This window comes from Rana temporaria, chromosome 12 (assembly GCF_905171775.1).
Source record: "Rana temporaria chromosome 12, aRanTem1.1, whole genome shotgun sequence".
Classification (NCBI taxonomy): domain Eukaryota; kingdom Metazoa; phylum Chordata; class Amphibia; order Anura; family Ranidae; genus Rana; species Rana temporaria.
Genome location: NC_053500.1, coordinates 74,406,444 through 74,429,062, shown reverse-complemented (window position 1 = coordinate 74,429,062; position 22,619 = coordinate 74,406,444). Strand labels below are relative to the sequence as shown.

General features: G+C 41.2%; 1 protein-coding gene across 2 annotated transcripts in view; it reads right to left on the bottom strand.

Moving 5' to 3' along the window:
* Positions 1 to 446: 446 nt before the first annotated feature.
* ZNF385C (zinc finger protein 385C) overlaps positions 447 to 22,619 on the bottom strand; it is a 541,366-nt gene continuing 519,193 nt past the window's right edge. For both annotated transcript variants that reach the window (XM_040330357.1, XM_040330358.1), the window contains 4 exons: positions 11,091 to 11,408; positions 8,967 to 9,154; positions 5,117 to 5,215; positions 447 to 1,877 (listed from right to left, as the gene is read on the bottom strand). In XM_040330357.1, the coding sequence (XP_040186291.1) occupies positions 1,653 to 1,877; positions 5,117 to 5,215; positions 8,967 to 9,154; positions 11,091 to 11,408 (830 nt within the window). In that variant the 3' untranslated portion in view covers positions 447 to 1,652. The remainder of the gene's footprint in view (positions 1,878 to 5,116; positions 5,216 to 8,966; positions 9,155 to 11,090; positions 11,409 to 22,619) is intronic.

The window sequence follows — 22,619 nt, the reverse complement described above, 5'->3', positions numbered from 1 at the left end:
TCCTCACTTCCTATCTAGTAGAAGGTCCTCAGAAAAGAAAGCAAGGAAAAAGCTCCCTAAAGCCTCGTACACACGATCAGTCCATCCAATGAAAACGGTCTGATGGACCGTTGTCGTCGGTTAACCTGATGAAACTGACTGATGGTCCGTCACGCCTACACACCATCGGTTAAAAAAACGATCGTGTCAGAACGCGGTGATGTAAAACACAACGACGTGCTGAAAAAAATGAAGTTCAATGCTTCCAAGCATGTGTCGACTTGATTCTGAGCATGCGTGGATTTTTAACCGTTGGTTGTGCCTACTAATGATCATTTTTTTCCCATCGGTTAGGTATCCATCTGTAAAATTTAACGCAAGTTGGCTTTTTTTAACCAATGGTTAAACAACCTATGGGGCCCACACACGATCGGTTTTGACCGATGAAAACGGTCCATCAGACCTATCGTGTGTACGAGGCCTAAGGGAGCCCTATAGACTGGTAAAAAACTGACAGGCGTTCTATTCCTTCTCTGCGCTATTCAAACTTCGGGCTTAACATACACTGTTTTTAGATTGTAACTTTTATGGCCAGCTTAAAAACTAGATATTTCCAAACAGCAATTGATCACACCTTTTAGATTAATTCTACTGGGCAGGTTTGATAGGTGGCTGTGCAGAAGTACCATCAGTTCTTTAAACTGGCACTTTGATAAATCCCAGTGACAGAAGGAAATGACCGCGTTAGCTTCTGGGGCAAAAGTCTACATGCAGTGCAATAACACCAAGGTGGGTTATGACCAGTTATTATCTCTGATAAATTGTTACATAAAAAAATAAAAAAATAATACATGGAATGAAATGGTTTTGGCTACAAAATGCTAATATGAGTCAGAACCTTCAAATAAGAGCTTTCAAGCTTTACAAACTAAAAGTGTGCATTTCTATTGACATCTTTGTTCCCCCAAATTAGTGCTACGCCCATAGTATTTTATAATATCTTTATAATATCTTTGTTTTTAGTTCATATACTTCTTGATTGCATTCATCCCTGGATTTATATTATTTCTATTTAAATATCTGAATAAAGACTTGTACACTATCACATCTAGACATCTGCTTTATATGAAGGCACCTCTCTTTACCACACCTGGGGATAACCAAGCTGTATCATGCCTTGTGCACATCAAGATACAAATAACACTGTGTGTCTGCGCCAGCATAGTTGCTGACATTGTATTATCTATTAAATAGGGATCTTGGTCATGTTTGAGTTTTTTTCTTAAATTCTCCAGTTTTACATCCCAAGCCATGTCCACTAAATAAATGTTATTGCTATCAGTTCTCCGCCATCTCAGAACAGAGGGATTGTGGTTTGTTTCTCCAAAGTCACTGTCTCCTGACTCCAGCGCTGTGGTAGATGTGGAAACTCACTTCCTCTGCCACCATCTGTACACACAGTCTGACATGAGCAACTATGGCTGTCCATCCTTGTCTGTTGACTATGGCTTGGAAAGCTAGCTCCCATATCCAAGATGGCAAATGTGCTTTGGGTCATGAGCGAAGCGACAATTATATAGAATTTAGTATTCTCTGGAGGTGGCGGTCTTGCGATCAATATAGTTTCACCTCTGTACTAGTTCCTCTGCAGTCCTATAATACATGGGGCCAGGCTAGTATGGAGCAAACATTATGGGTGTTGGAGAAGGTCGAATAGCAGCTGTTGGACTCCGGAAAAGAGCTGGTCCCAGAAGAGGGGTCTGGAAGAGGGCAGCAGCTGTGGTAGGGCGCAGAGTAAGAGCACTAGGTAGAGTGCAGACCGTCGTCGGCGTCAGATGGCTCGGAAGAAAGCGAGCAGCCAAAGTCTTAGTCAGATGTTTATGTAGAGCCAGCCTGGTCTATAAATAGAAATTAAACACAATTACAAAAAAAATTACAAAAATATATTTTCTTTCTTTATTTTACAACACTGTGAAGTTATCTTCAATACTGAATGCAGAAAACAAGACATTCTGTCGTGATACCAAGATTACCTTTAATTAAAGCCATCACTATGCTAGAAGTAGAAAGGACATTTGGGAGGGTAATCCTAATGTAATACGGGGTATAAAAGTATTCAAATGAGATCACTGGATTCTTGAGGCCGGCAGACTCTCAATGCCAAAGGGGCTTCACTGTCTCATTGGTTTGTGTTTGAGAAAAGCCGAGATTGAAGTGCCACACCAAAATCTGATCGTTCGGATAGATATTCATTCCAAGGTAGGAAAAAACATTTTGACAGAAAGCCAATGTGTTTCGGGGGCTATGAAAGACACAGCAATGAAATACATTATTTATGCCTGAACATTATTTATTTATTTCACTTTGCACAATTTTTTGGTGCACATTTTTTTTTTTCGTTTTTAAAAAAAAACATATTTAGAGTTTTTACTTTGTGTTTTTTGGATTACACATGATTATAATTATTCATGTTATCACTATTTTGCCTATTTGGTGATGGCACTGGAGTTTATTATGTATTGCACTTGTCTTCACAATACTTATTGACTTTAAATTATTATTATTTCTAGTCTTCATTAATTTCATCAATCTCACTATTCCCACCCTTCACATCTTAGTTGTGGATGTCATGAAGGGTTTTTGAGGAAACTAGGAGTGGAACACATTTTTATTGGATCCATTGGTCAATATCTATACGTTGCTGTGCGTTATTTGATATTTACTTTATTATATTTCTCCACTGGCAAGCGCCACTACACTCCCCTCTTTACATATGTCATTTGGTGCGTGAGCATTGTTTTGGTAGTGGCTGCTGCTTATTTTAGTATTGTTATTTTTAATTATACTATATTTAGTTGCCCATGGTTAGTTACAAAATGATGTATAAAATGTAAATATGTAAGTAAAATAATCATATTTACATGTTAAAGGTATAAGGTGCCTAATGCCCTGTAAAAAAAAGGCCGCACCCCTTCTGCCAGAAGCGATCAGCCAGGAAACTGTCAGGAGGCGAGCCACTCAGATCACACAAAGTGGGGATCTACTGCTGTGACACAGCTTGGATATGAAACGCCGGCCACTGTCAAACAAAGTCTCGCTTCCTGGACCTGCTCCTATGATAGACAGCAAACTGGACCAATGCCGATCCAGGAGGTGGGACTTTATTTGACAGGGGCAGGCATTTCATATCCAAGTGGTGATCCCCGCTCTGTGTGATCTGGCCGGAAATCCTCCCGATTCCTCCCTGTGATCCCTGCTGCATTGATGGACTATGATGAGGATGCACCGATGGGCACTGATAGGCTGCATTGATGGTCTCTGATGGGGCTGCACATATGACTCCCCAAATCATCACTGACTATGGAAACTTCACACTGGACCTAATACAGCTTGGATTCTGTGCCTCTCTTCCTCCAGACTCTGGGACCTTGATTTCCAAATGAAATGCAACATTTTCCACAGTCCGTGATGATTTGAGGAGCCATGTCATCTGTTTGTCCACTGTGTTTTTTTCTACTAGATAATTCTAGAGCACTTCATGCTTCCCTCTGCTGACCAGCTTTATGGAGATGCTGATTTTATTTTCCAGCAGGACTTGTCACCTTCCCACACTGCCAAAAGTACCAACACCTGGTTTAATGATCGTGGTATCACTGTGCTTGATTAAACAGCAAACTCGCCTGACCTAAACCCCATAGAGAATCTGTGGGTTATTGTCAAGAGGAAGTTAAGAGACACCAGACCCAACAATGCAGACGCGCTGAAAGATGCTATCAAATAAACCTGGGCTTCTATAACACCTTCGCAGTGCCACAAGCTGATCGCAGATTCATGCAAAAGGAGCCCTGACCAAGTATTGAGTGCATACTATACTGCACATGGACATACTTTTCAGTAAGCCAACATTTCTGTATTAAAAATCCTTTTTTATTGGTCTTATGTAATATTCTATACTCAATTTTAGGTTTTCACTAGCTGTAAGCCATAATCATCACAATTAAAATAAATAAATGCTTGAAATATATCACTCTGTTTGTAAAGCATCTACAGTATATACAATATAAGAGTTTCACTTGTTGAATTGAATTACTGAAATAATTTAACTTTTTGATGATATTAAAATTTTTCTGAGAGGCACCTGTGTGTATATATATAGGGCCAGATCCACAAACGAATTACGCCGGCGTATCTATTGATACGCCGCATAATTTCAAAGTTCCCGCGTCGTATCTCTGTTTTGTATCCACAAAACAAGATATGACGTAATGAGGGATCGATCCGACAGGCGTACGTCTTAGTATGCCTTCGGATCTTAGGTGCATTTTTCCGGCGGCCGCTAGGTGGCGTTTCCGTCGAATTCCGCGTCGAGTATGCAAATTAGCTAGATACGGCGATCCACGAACGTACGTCCGGCGCATTTTTTTACGTCGTTTGCGTTCGGCTTTTTCCAGCGTATAGTTACCGCTGCTCTTATGAGGCGTACTCAATGTTAAGTATGGCCGTCGTTCCCGCGTCGAAATTTGAATTTTTTACGTCGTTTGCGAATAGGGATTTGCGTAGAATGACGGCACCGTCGTAAGCATTGGCTTGTTCCGGTTTAATTTCGAGCATGCGCACTGGGAGGCGCATGCGCCGTTAAAAAAAACTTTGTTTACGTCGGGTCACATTGTATTTACATAAAACACGCCCCCATCACATCGATTTGAATTGTGCGCCCTTACGCCGCCAAAGATACACTTCGCCGCCGTAACTTACGGCGCGCATTCTTTGAGGATTAAAAAAAAATAAGTAAGTGACGGCGGCGTAGGGTATCTTAGATACGCTACGCCCGGCGGAAACATGCGCCGATGTACGTGGATCTGCCCCATAGTATATATCATTTCTTCCAACATTAGGCACCATATAGGTTTATATGAACTTAATTTTTTTACAAGATTACATATCCCTACATCATTTTAAACTCCACTGTTTTTTCTTTGTAGCCCTGATCCTGATGAAGGGGGTATTCATTGTCCCCCAAAACACATTGGCTTTGTGTTAAAGTCTTATCCTACAATCAAATTTTGATCTCACATTTTCTTTTTGTGATAGAAGTAGCTGAGAAGTGGTCTCTGCATTATATTTGATGTGCACTTACCGCTAAAGCAGCACTCTTCTGCAGCTTGCTGAAAGGACTGTATTTGGGCTTTGGAGGTTTCCCAGCCAATCTGTCTTTGTGTCTTCTACTGTTCATGTGCTGATACAAAAGAAAAAACATATCCCGGAATATTAATTCTGTTTTTTTTATTTTTATTTAATTACTTTTTATTGCCGTTTCAAACACAAATACAAAAAAAAAAAAACAATATATATATACACACACACACATATATACATGCACATACACATACATACACACATAATCAGGCATTTTAGCTTTTACAGAAAGAAAAATAAACAACTCAAACAATCAGCAAATATATTATTTAAATATTAATATCTCTGCTTATAGAGCTACTTTCTATTTTTGCCAAAACAAAAGCAAAAACAAAAAGAAGAAAGGGGAGGGAAAAAAAGGAGGGATAAATGCTAATGCGCTGCTTTTTATTCCAGACTTGGGGTTATAAATAACCAGAGTATTAAACTTATATTGCGTCATATCTATCCAAGTATTATATATTATATCATCTAATGACTTAAAGTGGATGTAAAGCCACTCTCATCCTTTCTAAACTACTGCCATAGTGCTGATCTATAAGGATTTACATGCCTCCTGCATGTATCCTTACCTGTCAAATGTTTCCCCTCTATCTGTTATAAGAACTGAAAAACTGCAGACTCTGTGGGTGGGTCTGTTGTCTGGAGCTCGGTGGGTGGAGTCGTGATGTCAGTAGATTCCCCGCCCACCTTTACACTCCCCTTGTCAAAATGCATTTTTTCCTGTGTATTCCTTACACTAAATTCTGCTATGATCACGAACATCCAGTCAAAATCCAGAAAAGTAACCACATCACTTCAGAAAAGTGGGGGTGGGAATTAAAAAATAATGCCTGCCTCCAGGCTAGTGCATGAGATATGTAAATAACCTGTCACTCACAGCAAGGGGGCGGAACGGACTAAGGTTTTTTATCTGTAAGTCTGTTTTATTTCACTGAACAATAAAAGAGGATTGCTCAGAGCTGGATTCATTCTGTGTGGCAAAACTGGGCACAGATGATAGGAAATCTTATACTGTGAATTGTGACAACAAAAAAAAGAAATAAAAAATTTCGGGTTCACATCCACTTATGTCATTAGAGTATTATAATATTATAATATCAGGGATCTGATATTGTATTTTAATATAACAAAGTAGTTTTAAAAATCAAACCAACATGCCCATATCTTTAAGTGTTTGTCAACCATGCCCTTAGTATTGTACCTAAATTCTTCTTTACAACATATATCATCTATATATATCACTAATTCTGTATTACCTGCTATGCTATTTGTAACTCTGGTCATCCGCCCTTGTGATTCAAACTCCACTGCACACGTGTCAAACACAAGGCCTGTGGGCTATTTCATGTGGCCTTTGCACCTCTCCTGCAGCTGCGGCACCTCCCCTCATCTCCGCCCCTACCCTGTCTTTGCAGTTGGCAGCAGAGAGGAGGACAGAACTCCACCGCCAGATCATGTGCTTCTCCATGCAGCCACAGAGTGGCTTGTCTCTGCCCCCCCCTCATCTGTCTCAGCATTGTGCAGTAGAAAGGAGGACAGAACTCCTCCTACAGATACTGAGCCTCTCTGTGCAGCCACAGTACCCCACGTCTCTGCCTCCCCTGGTCTCAGCATTCAGCAAAATCCAGCAGCTGGCTCCAGTCCTCCTCCAGACCTGCACTTTCTACTTTCCAGCTCAACCCCTAGCTTCTTCCCAACATCAGCACAATTTAAACAAGGTGTACTGTGATGTAAGTAAGGATGGGGAGTGGAGGCTCTTGACATCTGATGTAAGGGAGAGTGATGTGCTCTGTACATCTAGTCTTACAGATATGACCAGTCTCTTAAGGGCAACTTTATTGCTGATGTGGCACTTGTAGTGCAAAGTGGATTTACCTTTAGTAAATAACCCCCAATAGGAGAAGACTTTTAAGGTATGGCCCCTCAGTAACTTACATACACAAAGGAGGAGATTTACCAAAAATGCTGCATGCAGAATCTGGTGCAGCAGTGCCATGGCCAGCTTCTAATTTCATCTTGTTCAGTTAATGTAGAAGTTCACCCTAACACTAAAATCTACAAATCTACAGGCATCCACGATCTAAGTCTAACCTATCTAGCCCTGTAAAGAGGAAATCACTATACTGTACATATCTACACATATCTTTTTGAAGCCGCTCCTATGCTAAGCTGTCAGCGGTTGCTTTTCTGTGTAGGCGTGTGCAGAAGAGGCAGCGACAACGGAAGCCCCATAGTAACTCTATGGGTGACGTCACTTTCTAGGCATTTCCCAGCTGTTTCCGGCTGTCTCCCCTGCAGAGCTCCGGCCGCTGGAGACCGGACCAGAGTGGCTTCAAACAAGGTATGTATAGCGATTTTTTCTTTACAGGGCTAGATTGCATGCTCCAGTTTTAGTAACCCCCAAAAGTGTGATAAAAAAACATTTCTTTATTAATACTGAAGGACAAATTTACATGAAAATACCAAATTAAAAAATCATTCCAAATAGCATTGTACATACCAGCAATGAAGAGGTTACGCCAGGGGCCAGTTTATAAATATTACCGAAACAGTTTAACAGTATTTCCAAATCCATATATTCGGGGGAAACTGTGTACTTTTACTGGTCACTTGGTGAATGTAGCCTCACCCAACATGAGTGGACCATGACCGGGCCAGAATGGATTAACCCCCCTGGCGGTGTTCCCGAGTCTGACTCGGGGTGAGATTTTTTGGCTACGACTCCGACTCGCCTCGCTGAATCCACAGGCATGGTTTACTTACCTTGTCCCTGGATCCAGCGATGCCACCGCGCTGTGTGAGCGAGCGGGACCTCGCTCGATTCACACAGTGTCCTCCTGTGCCGCCGATCTCCGTTCCCTGCGACGTTACGACGCACGGGAGCGGAGAACGGCACCAAATTCAAAAAGGTAAACAAACACCTTACATACAGTATACTGTAATCTTACAGATTACAGTACTGTATGTAAAATATACACACACCCCCCTAGTGGTCTGCCCAGTGCCCTACATATACTTTTATATAATAAAAACTGTTCTTTCTGCCTGCAAACTATAGATTGTCCATAGCAACCAAAAGTGTCCCTTTATGTCAAAAATGGTTTTAGAGCAGCTAGAAAACAGCAGTAATAAATTATAATCACTTGCAGAATTGTGCGATAGTGATTTGTGGGGAAATTCATCATAAAAAAATAAAAGTAATGACAGCGGCAATTCTGCAACTGAGCAAATTTCAGTGATTTTGAGTTGATTACATTATTGAATAATTTTTATTATAATTATATTATTATTTGTTATAATTATTTATAATTATTTATTATATTATAATTTTGTTTTAAAAATAATGTCATACCCGGGATGCCTACTAGACTCTTGTTTGGTCAGATTTAAGTGAGTTATTCCTAACAATTACAGGCCTACAGTATAAAACGCCAAATTTCCTTGCAAATAATGGTACCGCTTTTAGCACCTTTTTTCTGAAAGAATCATACCGCCAGGGAGGTTAATAAGTAGGTGTACAGATCTTTTTTTTACACATTAGGCAGGGTAGGTAGAAGGAGTGGGGAGGGAACATCTTTAAAAATACAGTAGATAGTTAGGCTTTTATTTCACTTTAAGCTGGCTTAACACCGCCCTGCTGGCTGAAGGAGATAAATTACTTGTTGGATTTATACTGCCAGCTATTGTATTCTGACAGCTGACACTCACAGCTGTCACAATACTCAAACCATACCACTGGTCAATTATTATCCTGGAAGTGAGCTGAGTAAACATGAGGGTCAACTTACCTGTTTGAGCTGGGTTTCAGAGTTGACATGGATTTCACACACGGGGCAGTTGAAGGCTTTGTTCTGGATGCCAATGCTGCTCTTGTTGCCAATTCTCTTAGGTTTTCGGGTAGCACGGCTCAGTGCTTTGCCCCTGCTCCTCCTTGGGTGAGTGCTTTGTCCTTCCAAAATGGATTTATGCTTTGCACCTGTTACAATAACAATATATTACTACCACATGTCTTTGGGAGATGTACATCATTTATAAGTTGAGTGGTTTGTAAACGTTCATAGCAGTCATGTGCTCCTCCCACAACCCATAACATAATGACTTTTAATGTGTATACAATCCTCCATACAGATCTCCAAATGCTGTTCAACTCACTTGCAACTGGAGTAGGAAAATCAAGGCTGTGTGACGTGTTAGAGTTGTGTAAACTTCAGGACTGGATGGATAAATACAATTTCTTTGACAGTGAATTTAGTGCTTTGCCTGGAGCAACGCTGTATCCTGGCCTAGGCTTACAAGGTCCAGGTCTAGGGCAGCACTTTGCAGGGGGGCAGCACGGAAAGAGTCCCCGCTGGCTTGCGCTAGTCTTATGGGGCGGACTGGGCTGAGAGGCAAATTAGTCTATCGCCCCCATAAAGCGGCCGCACTGCTTCTGGTGTGCAGGCGGCTGGCATTCCGCAGCTGTGGGGGTTGGGCGCTTCTAATTTTGACTGTCCTATCATCCTGGACCACAAACCTTCCTTAGGCCCCATACACACGATAGAATCCATCCGCTGAAAAATCCCAACGAATGGGTTTCAGCGGATAGATCCTATGGTGTGTACACTCCAGCGGATGTGTTTCCGCGGAGATTTATCCCCTGGGATGGATTTCCAGCGGATAAATATGATGACATGCTATCAAATCTATCCGCTGGAATCCATCCCAACGGATGGATCCGCTGGTCTGTACAGACTCACCGGATCCATCCGTCCAAAGGGATCCCCCGCATGCGTCGTAATGAATCGACGCATGCGTGGAATTCCTTATATGACAGCGTCGCGTACGTCGCCGCGTCATAATCGTGGCGACACGTCATCGCCAGAGGATTTCGGCGCGGATTTCGATTCGATGGTGAGTACACTCCATCGCATTGAAATCCGCGCAAATCCTCGAGAGGATTTATCCGCGGATACGGTCCGCTGGACCATATCCGCGGATAAATCCTCTCGTGTGTATGGGGCCTTACTGTACTATATGTTTTCTGCTGCACCATTGGCATGGTTATATCTTCTTAGTCCTCTCAATACAATTATCAGAAATTTGTGCTTAAAGTAGAGCTATAGGAAACATTTTTTCATTTTGGATAGAGTAAGGGAGGGTTATAGCCCATGTTTGTTTATTTTTTACCATCCCTGTCCCATTGCAGAGATTTCCCTTCACTTCCTGCCCCATAGCCAAACAGGAGGTGAGAGGAAATCTATGCAAATGAAGGGAATCCATTTTGCTGCAATTTGCAATGACTAATGTTCTGCAACCTGAGCCAATCACTTGTGGTATGGCCCCAATAGCGAAGAGGCTGAGTTTCAAATTGACATGCTGGCCAGCGCCATCTGTCAACTTGAGATGCTGCGGCATGTGAACAGCCCACACCGACTGTATTGTAGATTTTAGGTGGAAGGTCACGGGTGGTAAAACTGTGGCTCAATGCTGCGGGCAGTGGCAGAGGAGCTGCACCAGCACATCGAGTAATTACACCTTGCCAGAAGAGGAGAGGGCTATAATGAGCAATAAGGGAGATGGCTGTGTTAGGGGATTGATTCTTGCAAGAGCAGTACATTTTTCAGCATGTTTAGAGACACATTTCAAGTGAATTTAAAAATAGTTTATGGAAAGGAATAGTCTGCAATTAAACATTTCTTTGTGCTATTACTTTGCATTTTTTCATGTTGGTTACAGGGTTACTTTGTGAATATTGCTACAATTAAATTTTTTTTTTTTTTTTACTGATACACAAAAGTATCCTCTGGGTTTTGAGGAATATTTGAAAATATACTATTGAATATGTAGAAGTGGAACCAATAACTTGTTCAGAGGTGGCAATACCTTTCACAAGTGTAGAGAGATGACATTACAATAATGATCGCACTACTAACCAGCATTATGAGCCTCCAGTTGAGATGCCGAGTTCACAGTAACCTTGCAGGTGGCACAGTATAAGTGCTCTCTATTCTTTCTTTCTTTCTCACTGTCCTGAGTGGAAACACCATTTTCTTCAGAGGCCTTCTCTGGACTATATGGTTCCTCTGGAGCCAGGGACCCGGTCTCCATTAACTCAGCACTGCTGTCTAAGGTCTCTGGAGAGGCACATTCCTCCTCCTGATCAATGGTCTGAGGTTCAGGTGTTGGACTGTGGTGGCTTGGCTCCGTGTCCAGTTCGCTAAGCCTGGTAATTTCAGCCTGTGCATCTGTTGCTACAAGAAAACAAAAAAGAGGCACACAATTACAAACTAAAAGCACTATGGTATGGTATATATATTAGTTAATTCTGATTTTATTCTATTATGACATTACATTATAAGATATGGTACAGACATTGATGTGTTCATATAAGTAATTCAATTATTTCATCTAGTCAATTTCGGATATAATTTTGGTTTCCATATATTATTCAAAGAGACTATATAAAACGATAAGATAAGACAAGACAAGACAGGACAAGACAAGACAGGACAAGACAAGACAAGACAAAACGAGACAAAAAAAAAGGGGGAAAAAAAAGAAAAGGGGAGGGGAGAAAATTAAATGGGGCAGGGTTAAGGAATGGCAGCAAAGGCCCCCACTACTCGCAACTAATTTTTGTTTTATTTCCACCAGTACTTTCTAATTTCTTGTTGTTTCTCTATATACCCTCCAAGAGACCCAGATCCGCAGGTGCTCCTCATGTGTATCCAATTCATGTGCTAAGAGTGATTCCATCTTCTCTATACTATCCATTTTGCTGACCCATTCCTTAACTGATGGTGTTTGTGTTGAGCGCCAGTGCCGTGGTATAACTAGTCTTGCTGCTGTCAACCAGTGTCTCAAGAGACCCGTTTTGAAGTTTTTATATGATCCTGGTATAATTGAAAGCAAAGTGATTTGTGGTGTGTTTGATATTGGTTCCCCGGTAACTAAAGTATATAGTTGCATATTTTTTTCCCAAAAATGTAAAATCTGGGGACATTCCCACCAAATGTGGAGCAATGAGCCTTTGGATGCATAGCACCGCCAGCATATGTCTGATTTGTCTGGGTATATACGCTTTAATGACATTGGGCTCCAGTACCACCTGGAAAGAAGTTTGTAATTTGTCTCTTGTGCTTTAATTGTTAGTGACATACAATGTGTTAAATTAAATGATTTCTTCCACTCTGCATCTTTAATTTGAACATTTAGCTAATTCGCCCATTTCCTTATATATTCAGGAGGTTCAGGGTGTTTTTTATGGCAAGTATCTTATAGATTGAAGATAGGACATGTTTTGGTTTTGAGTCTTGTAGCAACAGAATTTCAAACTGTGTTGCGTCTCTATACAAAAGTTTATTTGAGGGAATAGAGGATAAGAAGGATAATAATTGCCGATATTCCAACCATTGCGTAAGTGAAGGTTTCTGTGTAAAAATTAAGTTTAATATAGGTGGGAATGTTGCCTGGCAGGTAATCTGGCACACTCTTCGATGTGATTCTTTGTTCCAGATAAGGAAATATTTGCGATTAAAAGCCGGCGGAAATCGTGGGTTATCAAATAAAGGTGTCATAGGTCCTATTTGTGAGGAAAGTTCTAAAAGTTCTAATTGTAAGCCTATTTTAGTCCAAATTTTTAATAGGTGGGATGTAAGAGAGGGCATAGTAAGAAATGAATCTCGATAGGTATCACTATTCTCAAAATCTAACCAAGGAAGAGCGGTAAGATCAACTTGATTTAACCATTGCTCTATTAGTACCCATTGTTTAGTGTTGGAAGAGTGGAACCAGTTCACTATCCTTGTTAATACTGCCGCTACATAGTAATGGTAGAGATCAGGTGCACCCGCACATCCTTTCACTTTGGGCAATGATAGTAATTTCTTATTTAATCTATGTTTTCTATGATCCCAAATACATTTTGTAAAGTCCGACTGTAAAGTAGAAAAATAAGATCTAGGAATAGAGACAGGCATGGTTTGAAATAAATACAGAAACCGAGGTATTATGTCCATTTTTAGGATAGTAATCCTCCCAAACCACGAATATTGATTGTGATCATATTTTTTAAGAACCTGTAGTGTTCATTGCATAAGAGGAATATTGTTAGATATAAATGGTTCGGGTCCGAAGGAATGAAAATACCTAAGTATTTTAATACCGAAGAGCAAATTTTAAATGAGAAATTCATTTTCACTGCCATCACTTGTTGTGGGCTAAGTGACACATTGAAAATGACTGATTTTGATATATTTACTTTAAAGTTACTGAGGGTACCGAAACGTTTAAATTCAGATAGAATAGAGGGTATAGAAACATGTGGATTAGTGACATAAAGCAATAGATCGTCGGCAAACAAGGCTAATTTTATTTCCATTTGATTTATCTGTATGCCAGCAATGGAAGGGTTCTGTCTAATTGCAATTGCTAGATGCTCCATTACCAGGAAATAAAGTAAAGGTGATAGTGGGCATTCTTGTCGAGTACCATTTTGTATAGTGAAACTTGTTAAAACGATCCATTAATCTTTATCCTAGCCTCAGGTTTTGTATATAATGCCAAAATCTTGTGAAGTAGATTTCGTCCCAGACCTATTTGCATCAATGATTGTTTTAAAAAGGGCAATCCAATCCGGTCAAAGGCCTTCTCTGCATCAACTGAAAGGAGACATACTGGTATTTTGGCTGTTTGAAAATAATTCATTAATATTTATTTTTCTATAGTATTATCACGTGCTTCTCTACCTTGTACAAAACCCGTCTGGTCTGAATTTACCAGGTTTGGAAGAAGGGGTTGAAGACGTAGCGCAATTAATTTAGCGTAGATTTTTAAGTCTATCCCAATTAACGAGATCGGACGATAACTGGAACATAATGTTAGGTCCTTTTCCGGTTTCGGAATCAGAGTGATGTGAGCCTCTAATGTCTGAATTGAGAATTGGTTCCTAGAGGAAATAGAATTATATATTTGAAGCAAAAATGGAGATAGGTATTCCTTGTAAGTTTTATAAAATTTTGGGGTGAATCCATCTGGGCCTGGACTCTTTCCTGGCGGAATATCGGCAATCACATCCAGTAATTCCTCAAGTTGAAAAGGACGATCTAAAGATTTTCTTTTATCGTCATCTAATACTGGCATAGCAGTTTCCTGTACATAGTCTTCAATTTGTTGATTGGCTCCAACTACATCTTACAAGGATGGTGATGGAGCCAAATTATAGAGGCCTGAAAAATAATCTCTAAAAGCTTGTTGAAGAGATTGTGTGTCTGATGTAATTTCCCCAGATGACTTTTTTATACTGGGTATAAAGGTCTGGGATGAACGGGGATGCAGTGTTCGTGATAATAGTCTCCCACATTTATCCCCCGATCTGTACCTTTCCAGGGCTCTTCTCTGTTGGTATGAGTTATGGGATGTTTCAAATAGCTGCAAAAGAGAGGCCCTTGTAGACAAAATATTGGCTAATATTTCTGCACAATGACTGGTTTTATGTAAAGTTTCTAAAGATTGAACTTTGATAAAGTGTTTTGGATAATTATGGATTTTTCTTTTTTAAGTCGTGAGCCATGTTGAATAAACAGACCCCGTAATACTGCCTTTAGAGCTTCCCATTTTAAGGGGAGTGCTGTTTCACCTTGGGCATGGGCAGAGATAAAGTTACTAAACGCTTCTATAATTGCTTTATGACAGATTGGATCTGATATAAGTGTATCGTTCAAACGCCAAGACCAATTTGTTCCCTGGATCTGCGGAGGATTTATTGTTAGAAATACCGGTGAATGGTCAGACCAAGTAAATGAACCTATTTCCATTGAAGGATCCCATTCTAATACCTTTGGTCCTGTAAAAAAATAATCCAGTCTAGTATATGATTTATGGGCTAATGAAAAATACGTGTAGTTGCGATCTTTAGGATATAAGGTCCGCCATAAATCAAGTAGCCTATGTTCATAGAATTTCTTCTTAAGAGCCCTCAGGCGAGAGTATGAAATATTCGATCATTGAGTAGAGGTATCTAGTATAGGATCTAAGGCTAGGTTAAGATCTCCTTCCACAATGATAATTCCTTCTGCAAAATCTGCTAAAAGATTAAGGTAACGTGAAATTGTTGTCGTTTGATCACAGTTCGGAATATAAAGGTTTGCAATGTTGATTTTCTTATTCCAGAACCGAATTTTGAGAAAAATGTATCTACCGTTTGGGTCAGCTATTTCATTCAAATATTGTATAGGGAAATGTTTATGAAGTGCTATAGAAACTCCCCTTGCTTTTGAACCCGGCGTAGAACTATGGAACCATTGAGAGTAATGTTTACGTGGACACACAGGAACACCACCAGTTCGGAAATGAGTCTCCTGGAGGAGTATGATGGTAAATATATATTAGAAGCATACCATGAATACTTCCATAAGTCTCCAAAAGATCTTGTTTGTAGCAATCTAAAAGAAAATACCTGTCATTTCTATATTTCTGGCTATAATGACAAACTAATATGAAAAAAAGAAAACATGCATGGGTTGCAAATCATCACAACGTGATGAACTTTCTTTCAGAGAAATGCATTTCTTTTAAAGCAGATAGATGTCCGCTGAAAAAATATATTAAATACAAATACTGCAGCTGCTGACTTTTAATATTAGGACACTTAGGCCGTGTACACACGGTCGGACAAAACCGATGAGAATGGACCGATGTTCAGTTTCATCGGTCCAAACCGACCGTGTATATAGCCCATCGGTCTGTTGTCCTTCGGTCCAAAATTTTAAAACATGCTTCAAAATCGAACCGATGGCCCGCTGCCCGATCGGTCCAAACCGATGGTTAGTACAGAAAGCATTGGTTCAAAGCCCGCGCATGCTCAGAATCAAGTCGACGCATGCTTGGAAGCATTGAACTTCGTTTTATTCAGCACGCCGTGTGTTTGACGTCACCGCGTTCTGACCCGATCGGTTTTTGAAACAATGGTGTGTACGCACTTCAGACCATCAGGCCACTTCAGCGGTGAACCGATGGAAATGGCCCGTCGGACCATTCTCATCGGTTTGGAACGACCGTGTGTACGCGGCCTTACCTGTCCTGGAGTCCAGCACCGTCCGCAGCAGAGGACGAGCGATTGCTCGTCACTCTGCTGCCCCACCGCCAACCTCGGTGAGGGAACCAGGAAGTGAAGCGCTCCGGCTTCACTGCCCGGTTCCCTACGGCGCATGCGCGAGTTGCGCTACGCCTGCCGATTGGCTCCCGCTGTGTACTGGTAGCCGACTGTTCCCAGAACACAACGGGGGGGGGGGGAGGTGACGTCATGCCCGCAGTCTGCCCGAAACTGTGTGGCCGGAAGTGGGTGCAAATACCTGTCTTTAGACAGGTATCTGCACCCCCTCCCCCCTGAAAGGTGTCAAATGTGACACCGGAGGGGGGGGAGGGTTCCGATCAGCGGGAGTTCCACTTTAGGGTGGAGCTCTGCTTTAAATTGGATATATACCATAAATGTAGAAAGAAGATGTGAGTAAAAATAGGATTTTTGTACTCACAATAATCCTCATCACCGCATCTGACAATCCAGAGACAATGGAGATTTGTCCCATTTGGACAGGATCTCCTTTTGCAAGACTCAAGTGTGGAATTGAGCATACGGTACCGCCTCAAAAGAGGCTACCATGAGACCCAGGACTCGCATGCAAAAGTGCAGCAACGACCACCTGCGGGATGCCAACAGCTTCACTGCAGCCTGAACAGTCTGCAGCTTGTTCGAAGGGAGAAAAAACTCTCGCCTCTGAGGAGTCCAGAATCAAGCCCAGGTACTCCAGGCATTACGTCGGCACCAACACTGACTTCTGGAGATTCAGGACCCAACCAAACTCACAAAGAGTCTGACTGGCAATCGCCACATCCTCCCCTAATTCTGAGGCAGAAGCCGCTCTCAGAAGGAGGTTGTCCAGGTAGCCCACGATGCGTTCCCTCGTTGCCTGAGCAACCTTGGTGAAAACCCTTGGTGCCGATGCCAGGCCAAAGGGAAGAGCTACAAATTGGTAGTGCTCGTTCCCGACCACAAACCGCAGAAATCTCTGATGCCTGACGCATATGGGAACATGCAAGTATGCGTCCTTGATGTCCAAGGACGCCAGAAAACCCCCTGGATGGAGTGCAGCGACCACAGAGCGAATTGATTCCATCCTGAACCTTAGTACTTTTACAAAGGTGTTAAGGGCCTTGAGATCCAGGATTGGATGGACCCCTTCCTTCTTTGGGACTACAAACAGATTGGAGTTTGTCCCTGAGTGGGCACCTTGTCGCCCTGGGCGCGCTTACCTGCGAGCCCGGGCGGACAAAAAAAAAGATTCTGAGCGGAAAAGGAGGGCCCTGGCCCTCAAACACCAGTACTGTGTGCAAGAGGCCTATAGGATCCGAAATCTGGAGGCTCAGAGAGACTATGGGTGGGAAAGAGCCTTCAATTCTGATTACTGGGGCTCTGTCCCTGAGAGGGTTAACCCAGACAAAACAGCCAGTAGGTGACTGTGAGGTGGAGTGTGAGGCAGGACACATTTGGGAGACAGAGTGGTGGACTGCTGTGAATGAGAACATGCTAAGCAGCTGCTGACATAGCTTTTGAACCCTGTAAAAGGACACGTTTTACAGGTGGTGAGCTGAAAGTTTGATGTTTTCACCAGGAGTTTGGACTGTTTTGTATGTTTTGTCTGTCTGAAGAAAGTTGTTTTGTTTGTTACAATAGACTATTTCACTTTTACAAATGGCTGGCTGGTGGTCCCGGGTTCTTCATATTAGGTCCCTTTCACACCAGCAGGCCGATCGGTCTGTATCCTTGGTCTGGGCTAAGAAATCATTTCTTAAAGCAGCACAATTCAAACGGGTGCAGAGGGCTGAACACCAACAGAATTCAGCATATTTCTGTCCCCGGGAGTTGCAGGTGTATATGTAAGCCATTACATATGTACAGAGACGAATGAGCACCCCTGAACATAGACATTTTCTGTTCAGGGATGCTCTTCCATTACTGTAAGCATGTAACTGCTCAGATGTGTGTACAGCTACATGTCTGTAAGCCAATAATTGATTTGTACAGGTTGCTGGCCGTGGTTATGCTCAAACACCTGTAACTCCTAGCTGCAGAAATATGCTGAATTCTGTTAGTGTATGGCCCTCTGTGCTCATGTGAATGAGCTCTAAAAACATCTATGAATACAGACCTACTGTACAACAATGTTTCAGTTGACACACATTTTTGTGCATTGTGTAAAAATGCAGACACTCTACATTTCTACACAACACACACCAACTTACCAGGACGGTGTGAACAGGGCAATAAGGAACAATTGTCTTCCTTGTATTCTTGCATTGAACCTGCATTGTTCTGAATGAGCCCTAATACATATTTAAGACAAGTGAGGTCACTGTCATATATCTATCTATCACTATCGTAAGACCTCATCTGGAATAGTAAGACCTCATCTGGAATACTTTGGGCACCGGTTCTCAAAAAAGATATCGGGGGAACTGGAGAAAAAGCAGAGAAGGGCAACCAAACTGATAAGAGGCATGGAGGAGCTCAGCTATGAGGAAAGATTAGAGGAACTGAATGTATTCACTCTTGAGAAGAGGAGAATTAGGGGGGATATGATCAACATGTACAAATATATAAGGGGTCCATATAGTGAACTTGGTGTTGATTTATTCACTTTACGGCCAATACAGAGGACAAGGGGGTACTCTTTACAACTAGAGGAAAAAAGATTTCACCTCCAAATACGGAAAGGTTTCTTCACAGTAAAGCCCCATACACACCATCAGATTATCTGCAGATTTTTTTCTGCAGATTTACCAAAACCATCTAATAGGAGGTCAAACCTTAAGAGTTTCAATTTGTATGCAATCAGGCAGGCCCTTGTACTACATGGTTTTGGTAAATCTGAAGACAAAAATCTGCAGATAATCTGATGGTGTGTATGGGGCTTAAGAGCTGTGAAAATGTGGAATAGATTCCCTCCAGAGGTGGTTCTGGCCAGCTCAGTAGATTGCTTTAAGAAAAGCCTGGATTATTTCCTAAATGTACATTAGTGGGCTCATTTCTTGAAATGCAAACTTTTATAGCAAAAAAACGAACATCATGTCAGATTTTTGTAGCATACACAATCAATGTTCTAAACTTTAGTATTGTAATCGATTAGAGATTGTTTGAAAAAACCCACAGCATGTGCGTGTTAAAACGTAACCCAGAAAGAACAAGCAACGAAAAGTTAGATATTTCTTTTAAATACAGTTGGCGAGTGGGAGGGTTCATAAAGGTCAATTTTTTTTACATAAATCTGATACAATGATAGTGTTATCACATGCATGTTTGACAGATTTTTACCCACTACTTTTGTTTTTTCAAAGCTTTAGCTATGGTTCACACCAATGTGGTTTGGAAGTTGTGCTACTTCAGTGCTACTTCAGTGCCATTTCATGTGCGGCTTGCAAACATCTATAGGACTTAATTTAACAATGTCAATGCAAGTCACACTGAAAGAGCACAGAAATAGTGCAGGAACCTTTTTGAAACCACAGTGATTTGAACGGTTCCATTGGCGCAAATGGGGTGCAACTTGTCATGCCACTTTGAACTGTCAAGCTGCATGACAAGTCGCACTGGCATGAACCAGGGCCAAATGTTTGCTCAGCTCCTCTAAATGCCTTTTCTCCTGGAAGTAAAAGGCGCGTTCTGCACACGCATTTATGTGTGTTTGCACACGTTTGGCAATGATGTATTCTATTTGTTTATTCTGCCCATTGGAATGCATTCATTCATAAATGTGCTTAAACATGTCTAGCCTCACTGCGCACTTATTTGTAATTATATGCATTCGCTGGTGATGGGTAAAAAGGGGAAACATTTTTTTTCATCACAGTAGCACAAATGAATGCATGGAGTGACTTTAAAGGAGGTGGGGAATTGGACTATGAGATGGTAAAGGGAGGGGTAGGAAGGGGCAGCGGTGAAGAGTGGGTGAACCCAATAAGTAATGCAAGGGATATGTAGTATAAAAATACATTGCGCTAAACTACAGGACGATAGTGATAAATAAAAGGGATATGTAGTGACGTAAAATGAAAATAAGTAGTGAAGGTTGGATTAAACAAGGTGTAAAAGGTCATTTGGATTTTTTCCCCATCTGTTTTCCCCTCTTGTGTCATGTCTGTGTGTATTAGTTGTTAGTCTCCTTTCACACTAGCCAACTCCAAAGTTACGTTTTTTTTTTTGGAGTTCAACTTTGACACGACTTTGAAGGGACTTTGATAAGACTTTTACACTCTTTGGCACTGAAGTTGTGTCAGAGTATTGCAGGAACCTTTTCAGCCTATTTCCGCCTATTGACAAAGACGGGATCACGAAACGCGTCTTGGTGTACCACACGGCTTGCTGCACTGGTAACTGGCTCGGTCTCTTCCCAGGAACCACCACGAACAATTGAATCCCATAAGAGTTGGTGAGAATAACGGAGCCGTTGACACTATTTTGAATGCTCTTCTAAACGATTTGTTTGTAAGTGCAATGTATTAAGGGAAAGGATTTACTTTTAATAAAGTCTTTGCAGTTTTACACACGACCATTTTTCATGACGTGAAAAATGCAATTTTTTTAAAATGGTCATTAAAAACGATCATGTGTAGGCTCCAGAGCATATTTCTCGACGTGAAAAAAAGCCATTTAGAACATGTCGTGAAAAACGGTCGTGTGTAGGCTTTAACGACGGAAAAAATACGCGCATGCTCAGAAGCAAGTTATGAGACGGGAGCACTCGTTCTGGTAAAACTAGCGTTTGTAATGGAGATAGCACATTCGTCACGCTGTAACAGACTGAAAAGCACGAAGATTGAAAAGCACGAATCGTCTGTCACCAAACTTTTACTAACATGAAATCAGCAAAAGCAGCCCAAAGGGTGGCGCCATCTAAATTCCCTTTTATAGTGCCTACGTATGTGTTGTACGTCACCACGCTTTGCTCGAGCATTTTTTTTTTCACGATCGTGTGTATGCAAGGCAGGCTTGACAAAAATCACGTTGAGAAAAATGTTGTTTTTTCTAGGACAATAAAAATGGTCGTGTGTACGCGGCTTGAAGCTTTTTTTCCCTTTCTTTTGCCTGAGTTGTATGGGAAGTTTTTAGCTGGCCCCATCTGGGTGAATCGGAAGTTTAGATTGTACGATCCATCTCTGACTGATTGAAACTAGAGCTCCTGATGGATGTTCATTTGGCAGTGAACTAAAAGACTACATACATACTCAGAGGCAATTGATTACTGGGAATCTGGTGAGTGCAATTCCTAAAGGGTGATTGAATAACTTGGTGTGGTGAAGGTTGAAAGACGAAGCACCTGATGTGTCTCACATGAACTGTCAATTTTTTTTTACTTCACTTTGAAATGTTCACATTATTATGGTAGTTGATTTACTAGATTAGGATATTTACCTAAGCGCTAGATAAGTGACCCTGTTTCTCTTCTTCTGTTATATTTCCCATTATGTCAGGACAGAAACCAAGGTCCATTTATGTTAGGGAACATCTTACTTTACATCAATTTGCAGACTAGAGGCTCTACCATATACAATTTGTGAATAGCAGCTAGAGGCCAGTAAACATGGCTTTCCCGTCTCTCGGTCCTATTCAGCAGTAACATTCACGGCCTGTGTTAGCTCAAAATTAAAATTTGTGTAATTTTCTCCCAGCTTTTTCTGTGCCTGTGGGGACAAAAGGGAGTAGTTCCCTGCTGGGACAATCAAGCAATTATCTTCAACACCAAGTTCAAAAGCAATTAACAAATGCTTCTCCAGGCTTATCTCTATCCTCCGACATGGGACATGTTAACATCCATGACGGACATCAAAGAGGATTCTCTTCCTTGTATTACTGTTCAGTTTGATTCTTTAGGCTGGTTGAAGGGAAAATCAGGTTATGTAAGATCTAGAGACTGGCTGTAACCATTTCAGTCTGTTTTGAGGACATTTTATTTAAATCTTTAGTACTTTATTCTTTTAAAAAAAATCTCAAAATGAAATGCAATATAAATGATTCATAGCAACAACAAAAAAAAATCCCTGAAACGAATGGTTACATCCACAGGTATGCTCTTTTTGGATGCTGCAATGCTTTGTGTAAACTATGGATTGTACTGTGTACAGTTAAACATTTTGAAAGCTCTTTTTAAGATCCCCAGCCTCTAATCATATTACCTGGAACCTTTAAAGAAGAGAAGAAGGAAAAATGACAGCTGTGCTGTTACCAGGTCACACTATCAAACGTTATTATATACACTATGCCTCCTCTGTTAATAGATTTATTACTAAACTGAACTAATAATCTGTCTATTCCAAGCTCCGGAAGAACAGCAAACTGAAAAGTACAATCCACTTTAATACACCAATGATAATAACTGCCCAAAGATGCAAGCAACTGTCAGATCCATCCA